This window comes from Carassius carassius, chromosome 50 (assembly GCF_963082965.1).
Source record: "Carassius carassius chromosome 50, fCarCar2.1, whole genome shotgun sequence".
In the NCBI taxonomy this organism is placed as follows: Eukaryota; Metazoa; Chordata; class Actinopteri; order Cypriniformes; family Cyprinidae; genus Carassius; species Carassius carassius.
In genome coordinates this window covers 21,245,482-21,260,990 of record NC_081804.1, presented here as the reverse complement: position 1 = coordinate 21,260,990, position 15,509 = coordinate 21,245,482, and the positions used below count along the sequence as shown (strand labels likewise).

The following is a 15,509-nucleotide window of genomic DNA, read 5'->3' as shown; positions in this document are numbered from 1 at the left end:
GTCCTCCTTTAGTTACTATGTCGCCCGCAGTTGGAATCAGCTTCCAGAAGAGATCAGATGTGCTAAAACACTAGTCACATTTAAATCTAGACTCAAAACCCATCTCTTTAGCTGTGCATTTATTGAATGAGCACTATTTTCAGTTTTTTTATTTTGTATTTTTTATTTTATTTTATTTTATTTTATGTAAAATCATTTTCTGTTTTAAATTCATTTTAAATAAGTAAATTTTGTAATAATTTAAAACGTTTTAAAATTGCTTGTTTTTTCAGCTGAAGTTTTACTTTCTTTTATGTGAAGCACTTTGAATTCCCATTGTGTACGAAATGTGCTATATAAATAAACTTGCCTTGCCTTGCCTATATGTGAATAGAAGAGGATATCTACTGCTTGAGAAGACTCGACTCTCTCCTCAAAATAAAACCTGTAAAGGGTTAAATCAGAGCGAGAACACTTCAGTTCATAAAGTCATGGCATTAAATGTTGCATGAACTGCAATGAATTAATATGTTTCTTAGTATTTTTCTCTTGTTTTCCACTACAAATATCTAAACATCCTTAACTCAAGCTTACCTGCCATTACTTTATTAAATAATTGACCCATATTCAGTTTTTTGTGGTGTTAGTGCTATTAGTCTAATTTTTACACACTTGTTTCATGTCTCACGTGCCTGTAATCCACGGGGCAAGAAGTTCTTGAATGTTTTTGTGTATCCGTTGTTTTGGTTGTGAAGTTTTGTGGGGCTGAAGATGACGATTTCTAAGACACATTTACTGAAGATAAAAAATAATATATATATATAGGTCGTTTGACCTGTTGATAAGAGGAAGTCAGACCTGATCAATCAGATCCTGAAGAACAGGGAGCTTACAGCTGCTGTCAGGACTTTAGACTCTCTCCAGGTCAATGTTGAAACCCTTTTCAACTACAGTCTCTTTCAGTCAGTCAGTCAGTCAGTCTCTTTCTCTCTCTAGACTGCAGTTTTTATACAATATGCAGAACGTCAGTATGATCATCTGATCACTCTGTCAGGACATTAACAAATGCAGTAGATGTGTGTAGGCGTGTGTCAAGGAGCAAGACTAGACTGCTCACAAATCACTACTGACACTTATTCCATTTGAGTTTCTACTTTCTGTACTGTTTCCATCGGTGCAGAGGTCAGTGACTGATCAGTGTGCCGTATCATGACTCGGTCACTGTAGAGTCTGGTCTGTGGGGATAGGTTTGCTTTCTAAAAAGCAGACAGGGGCAGTGCTCCTAGTTTCACTGTATGCAGAAGAATTCAATGACATTTCAATGCAATCTCTGTACTGCATTTCCCCAGCAGACACTGGATGGCACTGCTCTCACACTCAGCCCTTTTAACTTCTCATGTTTAAAACACACCCATATCTATTCTCCTGCAACTAGAAGTCACTGTTTTTAGATATTTGTATTCGATTAGCTACTAGTGCTTATACTTTATGTACTACTATCCTTTTTAAAGATACTAGCACTTACTCATCAGATACTAGTTCTTGTTTATTAGATACTAGTATTTAAAAGTAACTTTTTTAACGGTTTCAAAGTAACTTATTGTTTTGTTAGGACTACTTGTAACCTTTTAGCCAATGATATCATGAACTCAAAAGGTACTAGTAATTTTTAAATGTACATTTCTGCTCATAATACTAATGATATGTTGAATATTAATGAACCGTCTTGGCTATGGTGACCGGGAGCCGTTTCTCAATAAACCTTCTTGTCTGTGAAACGTCATCATTCATTGCCCAAGTACTGTTCATCCCCGGATGAGTGAACGTGGCTGTGTTCCAGTCCATTTGTAATGCCCTTCACTCGCTAGCTTCCCTAGCAGTCCACTGTGTCTCATAGGTTTTCAAGAGTGATCAGTGCTTTTTGGCTATTTGCATTAAGCTATGCATGCTATAAATACACAATGCTGTTTTGTTCATAATTGCTAATAATTTTTTCTAATACAGCTGTTAAGATTAACGAATCGTGGAAGTGTTGATTATAGCATTATTTTTTTTATCTTTTCCCATCACATGAAATGATGCAGAGATGAGCATTGAGTAGACAGAATCTGTTTATCGCGTGAATGCAGTGATCTCGTCATTGCAACGCGTTTTCTCTCACAAAATGTTTTCACCACAAAAAACAACAAACACAATATCAACATGAATACAGTAAGAGCTTCGTTGTTCAGCATAACAGCATCATTCATTATAATGGCAGTTTGGACAAGTAAATGGACTGCATTTATATAGCGCTTTCAACCAACCCATGGCCATCCAAAGCGCTTTACAAGTTGCCGCACATTCACCCATTCACACACTCATTCATACACCGACTGCACTCAAAAAAATGAAATCTGGGGGTTGTTTGATAAAAATAAACAGAGCATTTTGAAACAAATAAAATTAATCAGTTTAAGGGATGTACACAATTATTTTAAATCAGTCTGAACTAAATCCATACAACCTTAAAAGAGCTCAATTCATTTCTGTCGAAACAACGAAAAATAATGATTCGAGTCAAACTACTACTTTTGTGCATGCGCTGATGACAGGAAATCCACGTGACCTCGTCAGTTCACGCGGGCGCCATTAACGCGGTGGATTCTATGGTGGAATGGTGTCGAATTGGTAAGTTCAAAAATCCTTTATCATCTTAGTCTGCATTGTGCTGATAGAGAGTAGAACATATTTAAATCTGTCAGAATTCAACATTAAGCGGATATTTGATCGCTTTTTGGAATATTTGAACTACATGTTCATGTTCATACTCGATGAAACAGTAAATCGATATAGACGCCTGCATGTATGTACATAATTTAATATTAATGCGGTAGTCGCTTAGTTCTAACTCATGTTGTAAGCGTTATTTTGCTAGATTGTTTCAATTAACGTATAAAGTTAGATGGGCATTTCATTCGGGCAACTGTTGTTGAGTGTGATGTTTCTGTACAAGTAAATACGAGAACAGTGCGAATTAACAAACAATTATGTCTATGTTAATACAATTATATGCTTGATGTAAATCGACGAGCAACCAGACGGTAAGCAATACAGTAAAGAGCACATGCGCACTAGGCCTGTGTCACTTGACAGTGGTCAAACAGTGAATGCACGCGATGTAATTTCGCACAAATAAATACTGTGACTTTAAGTGATTCCCTCACTCCTTTTAAGTTACGTGTTCAAATTCGTAATTTTTTACAGTTGTGATATTTATAGTTTAAACTTATCACTGTGCTGTCTGTTGTAATTGCTACTGCACAACATCGTATTATTGTTACAGTTGCTGTAATTAAATCAGCTGTATTTAAAGCATTATTTAAAGACACATTAATCTTGATCAACCGCATCCTATGCTTGGGGTTTAGTCTACTTTTTCACATGGTAAGTTGTATTAAGTAATGTTCTTAAATAGGTTTAGAAAATTAACTCATTATTACTGTAATGAAATAAGTGTTTTATTAGTGTGTATTTGGACATACCTAATGTTTTAATAGCCAATATAGAAATGTATAAAGTAATTATGTTATTTCTTACAATTCATAGTTGTTTTACTAGATAGCCATTTAATTTGGAGGACTGTTGCTGAGCATGCTGTAGTAGATGATACCTCTGTACAGGTAAATACAAGAACACTGCACATTTATGGAATCAATTTTTTTTTTTCTTTTTTTTTTACAAGAGCTCATTAAACAGCATACTTTACTTGGGGTTTAGTCTACTTTTTCATGTGGTAAGTTGTATTAAGTAATGATCTTTAATAGGTTTAGAAAATTAGCTCACTATTACTGTAATAAAATATATTTTAAAGTGTTTTATTAGTGTGTGCTTTGACGTACGTAATGTTTTGATAACCAATAAAGATATTAATAATGTAATTTTCTGATTTCATACAATTGATAGTTATTTTACTAAATTGTTTCAGTTATATTAGCCATTTCATTTAGACTAATTTTATTTATTTATTTTACAGGTTTTACAAGAGCAATAAACAGCATCCCATGGGTTTTAGTCTACTATTTCATGTGGTAAGTTATATTAAGTAATGTTCTTTAAGGGTTAGTTCAGCAAAAAATAAAAATTCTGTCATTAATTACTCACTCTCATGTCATTACAGACCTTTAAGACTTTCGTTCATCTGTGGAACACAAATAAAGATTTTTTTGATGAATTCTGAAAGATTTGTCCTTTTATGAACAGCGATGCAACTTTGATGGTTTAAGTTCGGTGTTCGAAAGTATAATGAACAGATTTAATTTAAGCTTTTACTCGCATATAAACGTTGATCAGCAAACATAAACAGAAGGTCAACCGAACCTGCTTGATGCCCAAAAACGGAAGCTCAAACATGTTGCGTAACACACGAGAATGAACCTTTGTTCTCGCACGTCAAACAAACTTGAGCCTCTGTTTACCACAACTGATGTGTGAGTTGAATAAAAACCTAAATTAAATCTAAAGTGATTGAGTCTCTTCAGAAAGAAAATGACTAAACCGCTTTATTCATATGGATTAGTTTTATCTCTTTATGAACTTTTTGAAGTGTCAAAAGTGTCAGTTGCACAGCTGTCAGTGGAGGAACAGAAATCTCTTAGATTTCAATAACATCGTCATTTGTGTTTTGAAGATAAACGAAAGTTTTACAGGTTTGGAATGACAAGTAATGACAGAATTTTTGGGTGTACTAACCCTTTAAATAGTTTTAGAAAATGTATCATTTATAATTGTTATAAAATATAGTAAAGTTTAAAAGTTTAATTAATGGACATTCCTAATGTTTTGATTGCCAATATAGAAATGTGCAATTAAATTATCTGATTTATCTGAATTATAGTTTTACATACAAACCCGGTTCCAAAAAGTTGGGACACTGTTCAAATTGTGAATAAGTACAGAATGCAATGATGTGGAAGCTTCAAATTTCAATATTTGATTCAGAATACAACATAGATGACATATAAAATGTTTAAACTGAGAAAATGTATCAATTTAAGTGAAAAATAAGTTGATTTTAAATTTCATGGTATCAACACATCTCAAAGTTGGGACAAGGCCATGTTTCCCACTGTGTGGCATCCCCTCTTCTTTTTATATCAGTCTGCAAACGTCTGGGGACTGAGGAGACAAGTTGCTCAAGTTTAGGAATAGGAATGTTGTCTCATTCTTGTCTAATACAGGCTTCTAGTTGCTCAACTGTCTTGTCGCATCTTCCTCTTTATGATGCTCCAAATGTTTTCTATGGGTGAAAGATCTGGACTGCAGGCTGGTCATTTCAGTACCGGATCCTTCTTCTACGCAGCCATGATGTTGTAATTGATGCAGTATGTGGTCTGGCATTGTCATGTTGGAAAATACAAGGTCTTCCCTGAAGGAGACGACGTCTAGTTGGGAGCATATGTTGTTCTAGAACTCGAATATACCTTTTTTAGCATTGATGGTGCCTTTCCAGATGTGTAAGCTGCCCATGCAACCCCATACCATCAGAGATGCAGGCTTCTCTGGATCATGTGTAGATATGGCTTCTTTTTAGACCTATAGAGTTTTAGCCGGCAACGCCGAATGGCATGGTGGATTGTGTTCACCGACAGTTATTTCTGGAAGTATTCCTGAGCCCATGTTGTGATTTCCATTACAGTAGCATTCCTGTATGTCATGCAGTGACGTCTAAGAGCCGAAGATCACTGCATCCAGTATGGTTTTCTGGCCTTATGCACAGAGATTGTTCCAGATTCTCTGAATCTTTGGAAGATATTATGCACTGTAGATGATGATAACTTTTCTTCTTTTAAATTTTTCTCTGAGAAATTCCTTTCTGACTATTTTTCACAGCAACATTAGGGGAATTGGTGATCCTCTGCCCATCTTGACTTCTGAGAGACACTGCCACTCTGAGAGGCTCTTTTATACCCAATCATGTTGCCAATTGACCTAATAAGTTGCAAATTGGTCCTCCAGCTGTTACTTATATGTACATTTTAACTTTTCCGGCCTCTTATTGCTACCTGTCCCAACTTTTTTGTAATGTGTAGCTCTCATGAAATCCAGGATGAACCAATATTTGGCATGACGTTTCAAAATGTCTCATTTTCAACATTTGATATGTTATCTATTAGGGCTGCACGATTAATTGCATGCAATTGTCATGCATGTCTCGTTAGTAAATCTGGTTCTGTCATTAGCGTCGTAATCGCATTTTTGGTTATGAACGCGATATTGCGTAGCTTGTCCGCGAACTACTGCTCTGTGTAGTAATCGCATGCGATTAATTGTGCAGCCCTATTATCTATATTCTATTGTGAATAAAATATAAGTTTATGAGATACGTACATCATTCCATTCCTTTTTGCTCACAATTTGTACAGTCCCAATTTTTTTGGAATCAGGTTTGTACTAATCAACCATGATTTTATTGTGTTTGTAATTGTTGTATTTTTTTTTTTCTTCTTCTAGTTATTTGAATGTGGCCTTGTAAAGAATGTGGAGCATTAGAGTCTAGCAGGTACAAATTGTTAAGACATTATAAGTTATGTCATGGTCATTATGGTAAAAATCAACGATATCCATGTTCTTATGCGAGTTGCCCCTGTACTTTCCGAACATGGAGTAGCCTTAAAAGTCATGTATACCGTGCCCACACATTATCAGCACAGACATCATCAGGATTAGCGACATTCAGCTGTCAGTTGTGCGATTGTGCTGAGCTTTCTTCAGAGAAAGATTATTTTGTTCATATTGGGACACATCTTAGAAATGGTCAGACTTGTAGTTGTGTGTTTCTGGGCTGTAGTTTTCAGACCAACATTTATGGTACTTTCTATTCTCACAAGAATAGAAAACACAAACATCATAAGTTAAAAGACTTTAAACCAGGTGTTGTGACAATTCATAATAAACCTGGGACATCTTTGGAGAGTTCTGAAGAAAACAGGCCATCTGCTCTACTGATGAAACTGAAGCTGATTTAGACATTCAATCAGATGGCGACAGTGAAATAGTTTCTGTTGAGAGCCTGCCAAAAGTAATTAATCAAAAAGTAGGGTGTCTGCTACTGAAGTTAGAAAGCATTCTACATGTACCTGCTGCAGCGGTAGATGAATTGGTGGATGAACTACACTTTTTGCTGAAATCTGCTTCTGTACCACTTGTACAAGCTACCATCTTAGATGTTTTTAGAAATCATGGACTACCGGTTGACGAGGCTGTGATAAAAGAGCTTGCTTGTGCGGTGTGTGTATCCAACCCTGTAGGAGTGTGTTTTGGAAAAGATGGGCTGCTTGCAACAGCTTTCAGAAGAAAAAAGTTCTACAAAGAAAATTTCTGTGTTATTGAGCCAGTTGAATATATTTTAGATGCCAAAGAAAACAGAACATTTTAATATATTCCAGTGTTACAGTCTTTGCAGCAGTTACTGAGCAAGGAGCACATTTTGGATCAGGTGATTGAGAATAAAATTGCACAAGAGAAGACCTCTGTAGCAAGTGGTACTTCTGATTGTCATTACTTTAAGTCTTTTCAAGATGGACTGTTCTATATTCAGGGAGATTTTTGGTCTCAAGAGGAGTTAAGAATCTCTTTAACTCTATATTTAGATGACTTTGAAATTTGTAACCCGCTTGGAACCTCCCGCAAAAAACACAAACTCTGTGGAGTTTACTGGATACTTGGTAGTCTCCCCCCTGGCTCTAATTCAGCACTTAATTCAATATACTTGGCAGTACTTTGCAAGACAGACGATATTAAGACATTTGGATTTGAAAAAGTGCTTGAACCCCTTCTGCATGATCTGCATATTTTTGAGGAGCAAGGCGTGTACATTTCTCATATTGGCGAGTTTGTAAAGGGTACGGTTCAGTGTGTTGTCGCTGATAATCTAGCTACACATGGATTAGGTGGGTTTGTTGAAAGTTTTTCAGGAGGCTTCATATGCAGATTTTGTACAGCGCAGAAACATGATATCCAAACTCATAGTGTTTCATCTGGTGCTTTCATGCTTCGTACAAAGGAATGTCATGAAGAACATGTGAAGTGTGCAGGTGAAACCTCCACTCATTGTTTTGGGGTGAAGAGGCCTTGTGTCCTAACCCAGCACCTTTCACATTTCCAAGTCACAAAAGGATATCCTCCTGATATCGTGCACGATATCTTTGAAGGTGTAGTGCCAGTAGAGCTGGCTTGTTGCCTCTCTGTATTGATTTCAAAGAAATATTTTTCACTGGATTTTCTGAACCAGTTGATTCTGAACTTTCCGTACAAGTGGGGTGACAAAACGAATAAGCCTCATATCATACCTAGCACATTCTCAACAAAAAAAACCATAGGTGGCAATGCCCACGAAAATTGGAATTTGCTGAGGTTAATGCCATTTATGATTGGCTCTCTAGTGCCTGAGGATGAACCTGCTTGGTTGTTGATCTTGGACTTAAAAGACATTGTTGAGCTTGTAGTAGCTCCAGTGCATTCTGATGAGACCGTAATATTCCTTGAGTTTAAGATTTGTGAGCACAGACATCGCTACCAAGAGCTTTTCCCAAGTGCTCATTTGCTACCAAAGCACCACTTTTTGGAGCACTACCCGCATATGATACAGTGCTTTGGGCCACTTGTATGTATGTGGACGATGAGATTCGAATCAAAACATAGCTTTTTTAAACAGATTGCTCGTCACACCAACTGTTTTAAAAACATAGCTCTCACACTATCGGCAAAGCACCAGCTAATGATTGCTTTTCATTTGCATTCTTCTTGCCTTAAGAAGCCATTATTTGAAGTAACAAATGTTTCATTGATTCCAGTTGAAGTGTTGAACAAGGAAATAGCTTGCACCATCAAACAGAGATACCCAGATGTAATGGAAGTTAGTCTTGCCAAGTCTGTTAATGCAAATGGAATAAGTTACAAAACAGGAATGATTCTTGCTCATGGATCACTCGCAGGCCTCCCTGAATTTGTGGAAATTATGCAAATTTGCATTTTTCAAGACAAGTTGAGTTTCATTTGCAAGAAGTTATGTTGCTGGTACAGAGAGCATTTTAGAGCATTTGAAGTAAATGCATCACATCTGAGAGAGTTGGTCATTGTCGAGCATGCTGAACTGTTAGATGACTATCCACTGGTGTGCTATTTGGTGGGGGCTGTCCAGATGCTGACTTTGAAGAGATACATTCACGTAGCAGCATAATAGCTGTGAAGTTACTTGTTCCTGTAAGTATAAAGTACTTTTTTTTTTTTTTGTCCAAATTTCAATAAATCTTTACTTTTTTTTTAATTATTGTTTTCCCATAGGCTTGCAGAGGCTTGAGTTGGATGTGACTTTCAAAGGCTGTACACTACTAGATAATTTTGAGAGTAAGTTGTCTAATGTTTTTTATTTTCTTTTTTTCAAAATATTCAAAATAATAAAATGTAAATGATTAAATGTGCACTATGTAACTTTTTTTTTTTTTTTTGGTTTAAAATGTATATAAAGACTGAGGATATCATGAATCCAGTACACCTTTAATAAGTGTTTATATTTGGAAAACTATGGACCTAGCAGGATGCCAATCACTAGTAGCACAGTACCTCTGTGACTCATCATAGACATAAACGTAGAGAAGTAGCTCCGGCTACAGTGTTCTCCTGCAAGATGCATGCAGTTTTGTTTATTAACTGCTAGAGTGCCAAAAGTTCATTAATATTCCTTTAATCATCTGTTTTAAAAGCACTTATTGCCTTAATTCTTATGTGTATTTGTGCTTTTAATATATCCTCTCCTCTTCAGACTGATAAATAGAGCAATGGCTCGACCAGTGAAACTTAGAGTAATTTTAGCTGATGATGATGCCAGGAAGTTGATCCTGCCTGAAGGGCTTCCTAGTACTACTGAGGACCTTGCACAAAAAATCACTGAAATGTTCCAGCTTGATGGGGATATCCGCTTGCAATATCAAGATGACGATTTTGGTGGTGAGTTTGTGAATTTAACAACAATTACTGATGTTCAAGATAAAGGAACCTTAAAGGTCATCATCAAGACTACAGGACAAAACCAGAGTGCAGCATCAACTCCTGCTCGCTTAATGCTGTGCCAGGCAGACGACTCTGTATCTGTATCTTCATTTGAAACTGACGACACTGTTCTTCTTTCTTCTCCTGATGGGTCAGTGCAATCCACAACAAGATCTACTCCATGGCCACTTGTATTCCCAATTCCACGCTTCTCCTATGACTCTGAAATAATTCTACAGCAAGCTAATACTGAATACCATGAGAACGGAAATCGTCTCAATCCGTCTCCAAAGCTGAAGTCACACATTCTAGAAGTCCTAGCTGAGGAAATCATAAAATACAAAGCATATCCAACTGATCTAGACCTTAACACAGTGGCAGAAGCATTAATTAATAAACACCCTTGCTTGCGAGAACAAGGCTCCTACAATGGTTGCTATGGGTGGAAAATAAGCCTCAAATATAAGATGGCAAACTTTCGTACTAAGCTCAGAAGTGTTGGGTGTTCAGAAGTAAGCATAAACTCAATGAAGAACAAACGCCAAGATCAGTACCATGCTGCTTCAAACATTAAAAAGCCTAGAAGAGCCGAAGTAAATTACTGCCCTCAACATCCAAAGGGAGAAACGTCTGAAAGTTTAGAGAGGGAACGAGTCGATCTTTTGGCTGCGATTAAGAAGAGAAACAATGACAAATTAGTCAAAGAGAAGATGGAGTGAACCTTTTCTTACAGAAGACAGGAAGTGGTTCAGGAGAAGCCGATGATAGCGGATTTCAAAAGTCGATGGCCAGCTCTTTTTAATGTTGATGAAGTAAGTGTTAGTGTTTTATATTTTTTTCTATCCTTTGCAGACATGCTACTTTACTTGAGGTTATGTTAAACCTGGAAATTTGAATACCAGGGGTGTGATGAGATCTTGCCAGGTTTCTTGAGGTGAAAAGCTGTCTCGCGATATTGCCATGACAGTGTGAGGGTGAAATTAGTATAGAATATTGCACTGCTACGTTTACATTATACCTTTACTGTCGTTTTTATAGAAATAAAAGCCATTTAATTCAGTTGGATAATGATCGCTTTAATTCCATCTAGCTCATCCAACTTGAGCTGCAGAGTCGTAAGAAGTGGAGCAAGAATCAGAGTACACTGATCATGTGACGAGAGGAAATCGGCTCCCTGATGCATGCAAATCTCTCTCAATATGAAAATCTTAGGCTGGGCTGTGTAGTTGTAACCATATCTTAGCTCTGATTTTTGCTTAAAGAAAAACTTGGTCTCTGTTTGTACATTGAATATTGAGGGTGTACTCACACTAGATGCTCTGAACCATGCCCGAGCGCTTTTGACCCCCAAAGCCTGGTTCGTTTGACAAGGGTGATCGCTCCATTCCATGCCTGGGCGCGGTTCGTTTAGCCGTCCCTGGCAAATTTGGAAGAGGTGGGCCAGAGCATGGTTTGGTTGGGCTCGAACGCGGTACGCATGCAATGTGAGCGCTAACCTTACCGGAGCACAGAACAGCTGCTACTTTTGTGCGCTACTGACATCTTTATTACTACTTGGATTAGTACACTTTTCAGTTAATTTAATTAATATGAGTGTATTTGGGTTTATTACGGCTCTGCTTCTCACCTTGTTGATAAACAGGAATTAAAGTTTGCGTTCAGGTTGATCCTCTGGTACGTGTAAGTGAAAATCGCTGCGTGGTATAAATTATATATCTTTTAGGCAGTATCTTGGTGCGAGTGAATTTCTTCCTGTTTTCTTCCATACAAAAAGTTGCATTGTATATGACGTATGCGTGCTCCGCTGGAATTACAATCATTAAAATATGATTAGTTGAAACATTTCAAATGCAGACTATTTTTCTAGTAATACATTTTGTCATTGAGGATTTCTTAAAAATACTGTTTTTCTATAACAAACTAAAATACAGCATCTCGTTCTTGTGAACTCAATCTTGCATCACATCTCGTGATCCGTCTCATTACACCCCTGTTGAATACCCAATCTGATTTTGTTTGCCTTTTTTTCCTTTTAACAGATAAATACTGAGTTCTTGCGCATCACCACTGTCCCATTGGAATTTAACTTTCTTGCTATGCTTGACCAGTATTCGGACAGCTTGATGAAGTTGTTTCAGAGTAAGGGTGGAGTCACTGGCAGAACAATTAAAAACATCATGCAACCCATTTCACAGGTTGGTCAGTCAATTAATTACGTCAAGGGTTAGTTCAACCCAAAAATGAAAGTTCTGTCATTAAAGGATTAGTTCACTTTCAAATAAAATTCCTGATAATTTCCTCATCCCCATGTCATCCAAGATGTTAAAGTCTTTTTTTTCTCAGTTGAAAAGAAATAAAGGTTTTTGATGAAAACAGTCCAGGATTATTCTCCTTATAATGGAGTTCAATGGCCTCCAAACTGTTTAAGTTCATAATTACAGTTTCAGTGCAGCTTCAAAGGGATTTAAATCATACCAGACGAGGAATAAGAGTCTTCTCTAGATAAATCTTTGGTCATTTTCGAAAAAAAAAAAAAAATCAACTGTATATGCTTTATTTAAATGTATAAGTATATAGATCTAAATCTAAAAAATGTGACTGGCGCCACGTTTGTTCTGTAAGTAGAATAGGGAAGGTGTAGAACATACAACGTAAGCTTTTTGAAGACTACGGAAAGCAGAAACATGTGCAAGGCGATCAATTGTTTTTATAAAGCATATACAGTTGTATTTTTTTTTTTTTCAGAAAATAACCAATTGTTTCTCTAGATTAGACCCTTATTCCTCGTCTTGTATTGTTTAAAGTCCTCTGAAGCTGCACTGAAACAAATTTTGTCCTTCGACCGTTTGGAGTCCAGTAAAGTCAAGTAAAGAATATGGAGAAAAATCCTAGAATGTTTTCATCTTTATTGATAAAATCTGACAGCATTCTGTCCCTTCATAGACAGCTGTGCAATTGAAACTTTATTTTTATGATCTCTTTATGAACTTTATAACACAATCCATATGAATAGAGCTCTTTAGTCCAAATTTTTTGAAGCAACTCTATTGCTTTATATGATGAACTGGTTTAATTTAGGCTTTTATTCACATAAACGTTGATCAACAAACATATAGCTCAACCAAACCTGGATGACATGCAAGAAAAAACCTCTTCCGGAAGCGCAAACACGTGGAAGTTTATTCCAGAGAATGAGGTTCATTCTTGTGTGTTACACAGCACGTTTAAAACTTTCGGAAGAGGTTTGTTCTCACCCGTCATTCATTTTTGGTTGAGCTTCTGATTTTGTTAATTGATCAATCGTTCTATGTGAGTAAAAGCCTAAATTAAATCTCTTCATCAAGCGGTCGAGTTTCAGAAAAATTGGACTAAACTGCTTGATTGATATAGGTAGTGATCTCTTTATGAACTTTTTGAAGTGTCAAAGTCTCAGTTGCATAGCTGTTTGTGGAAGGACAGAATCTTTCTGAATTCATCAAAAAGATCTTCATGTGCCATCCAAAGGTGAAAAAGTCTTAGGAGGGCGAGTAATCAATGACAATTTTTATTATTGGGTGAACTCTCATACAGATTTTATGTACTGTTATACTTGGTTGTGATCGATATGCTATAGTCAAATAATCAATGTTTTTGTGCCTTTTTTTAACAGAATAACAGCATAGATGTGCGAAGAGAATGCATCCTCAAAGCACTGTGTGTTTACTTAAATGAGGACCATTTACAGCTGTTCAAGGAGTACAATGTAAGCAAATGCTTTTCTCTTCTTCACTTTCATATGTTTACATTGTTTTGCACACTTGTTACAGGATTCATGTTTACTAGGGATGCAACGGTTCTTCTTAAAATAGAACCGTACCGTTCTCCACTTACGGTTCTGTATGCACTTGCACCGCAGTCCACCTCGAATGACGATGCATCTGTAGGCTAATATGGTTTGTTTAAAATAGCAATGTGGAAAACAGACAAGAGTTCATATGTTTCAGTCGATAGATGTGCATTCTAGCTTTACAAAACCTTACAACAACAATAATCAAAAAGGGTGGACAAAACAGTAGAAATTAACATCAACTAAGATTAATAAATGCTGTAGAAGGATTGTTCTTGCTTCGATCATTGTAACTAAAGTAGTTAACTAATGTACCATTATTCTAACGTGTTACCGATTGTTGTTCTACAAATGAAACATTTTATTTGTTTTGCACAGGATTGCGACTGGGTGAATGCCAAAGAAGCCATAGAGCAGATGGTAATGGGGATCTACATCATCCGATCCGAAGGACACCATCCAGGGGATAAGCCTGTGGACGTTGGTATCGTGATTGAAGGGACTGAAGTTCTCTGCTCTTTGAAAAATGTAGCTGTAGCAGTGGCCATGCTGTTTGGACTTACTTACGCATTGAACCTCAGCTACCCACGAGAACTCAAAGCTACATTTGAGGTCATCCAGAAAGTGTTGTTTAACTTGGATGGACAAAAACTTTCACCAAAGGTACAAGCCCTCAAGAACAAGATGCTGGAGTAAGTTCCTTTACGTTTGAAGTCTCAAAAGACGAAATCTTGATTCAAGAAGTTAGTAGCTGTGGCCTGCCCATTGCTGTTGCAGTATGCCCACTGTTTGTTTAGTGTTTGACATGTTTTTGTCAAAACCTTTAAAATGCAGGGAACTTTAAAACTGCTGTTTGATCTAATTGATCTTGTCAATCTTTTAACTTTTTTATTATTTTTATCTTGTTCTAAGATATACTAGCTTTCAAATTGTAGCTCAAAACTAAGCACATGTTGGTGTTTTTGTATTTCTCACAGTATTAAAATTGAATTGTCAGTTTTGCATCGACAGTGGTTGACAATTACTTGCAAAAGCAGGATTTTTTTTTGGGATGGTAGTTAAAAAAAAATATTTTCTAAAGTATCCGTCAACTTGTATCTCAACATTGTTTTTGTTGATTGTTTATCAGATTTTTTTTTGTCTTAAAATTTGGCAATGGTAAAATGTTTTAGAGGAAAAATTTCCTTGAAATAAGAATAAAGAGAAACTTGTGACATTCACATTGAGAACATTTTATTTGTGCATTAAATTACATTTTGATATACATGTCAGCCATTCAAGGCACCATCGTAACATTTAAGTGAGAAACAACTGGCACTGTGGCAAACCATGAAATGAAAAGATCTGACAACAGACAATGACATCCAAGGCAAAGTCTATTTAATTTGAGAGGTACAGATTAGCAGTCGTTAATGAAAATGAATTAAGAAACTATGGGGAAAAAAGGAAGAAACTGAGTGATGACAAAACAAAGAAATAATCAAAAGCAGAAAAACCCTGATAACTTAACCCCAACCAAATATGTTTGATTAACCTATCAAACAGAAAATGTAGAAATAAAACCGCGAAAACTTGCCTACCTTCTTTCCCCGAAACTAAGCTAACAGGACACATTGGTTTAGGGCAACTATTCTCTGGGATAATGTCAAACCAGCAATTACAGCTGCAATCATTC

At 36.5% G+C, this 15,509-nt stretch overlaps 1 protein-coding gene and 1 long non-coding RNA gene across 3 annotated transcripts; both read left to right on the top strand.

Moving 5' to 3' along the window:
• Nucleotides 1-2,444: 2,444 nt before the first annotated feature.
• On the top strand, nucleotides 2,445-6,815 carry LOC132133074 (uncharacterized). Its single transcript, XR_009429129.1, has 4 exons — nucleotides 2,445-2,649; nucleotides 3,706-3,754; nucleotides 3,995-4,049; nucleotides 6,472-6,815. It is a non-coding gene; the product is annotated as an uncharacterized LOC132133074 (long non-coding RNA).
• Nucleotides 6,816-9,787: 2,972 nt separating this feature from the next.
• LOC132133514 (uncharacterized) lies at nucleotides 9,788-15,030 on the top strand. Of its 2 annotated transcripts, none has more exons than XM_059546371.1 (4): nucleotides 9,788-10,820; nucleotides 12,048-12,203; nucleotides 13,658-13,750; nucleotides 14,213-15,030. In XM_059546371.1, exons 1-4 carry the CDS (start codon nucleotides 10,770-10,772, stop codon nucleotides 14,528-14,530), a joined length of 618 nt encoding a protein of 205 aa, XP_059402354.1. In that variant the 5' UTR covers nucleotides 9,788-10,769; the 3' UTR covers nucleotides 14,531-15,030. Both variants share the same exon structure in this region; 1 of them encodes a protein (XP_059402354.1).
• Nucleotides 15,031-15,509: the final 479 nt, after the last annotated feature.

Coding starts and splice junctions, on each gene's coding strand:
- LOC132133514 (XM_059546371.1), top strand. CDS start 10,770: ATGATAGCGGATTTCAAAAGTCGATGGCCAGCTCTTTTTAATGTTGAT. Junction 10,821..12,047: donor CTCTTTTTAATGTTGATGAA/GTAAGTGTTAGT, acceptor TCCTTTTAACAG/ATAAATACTGAGTTCTTGCG. Junction 12,204..13,657: donor TCATGCAACCCATTTCACAG/GTTGGTCAGTCA, acceptor TTTTTTTAACAG/AATAACAGCATAGATGTGCG.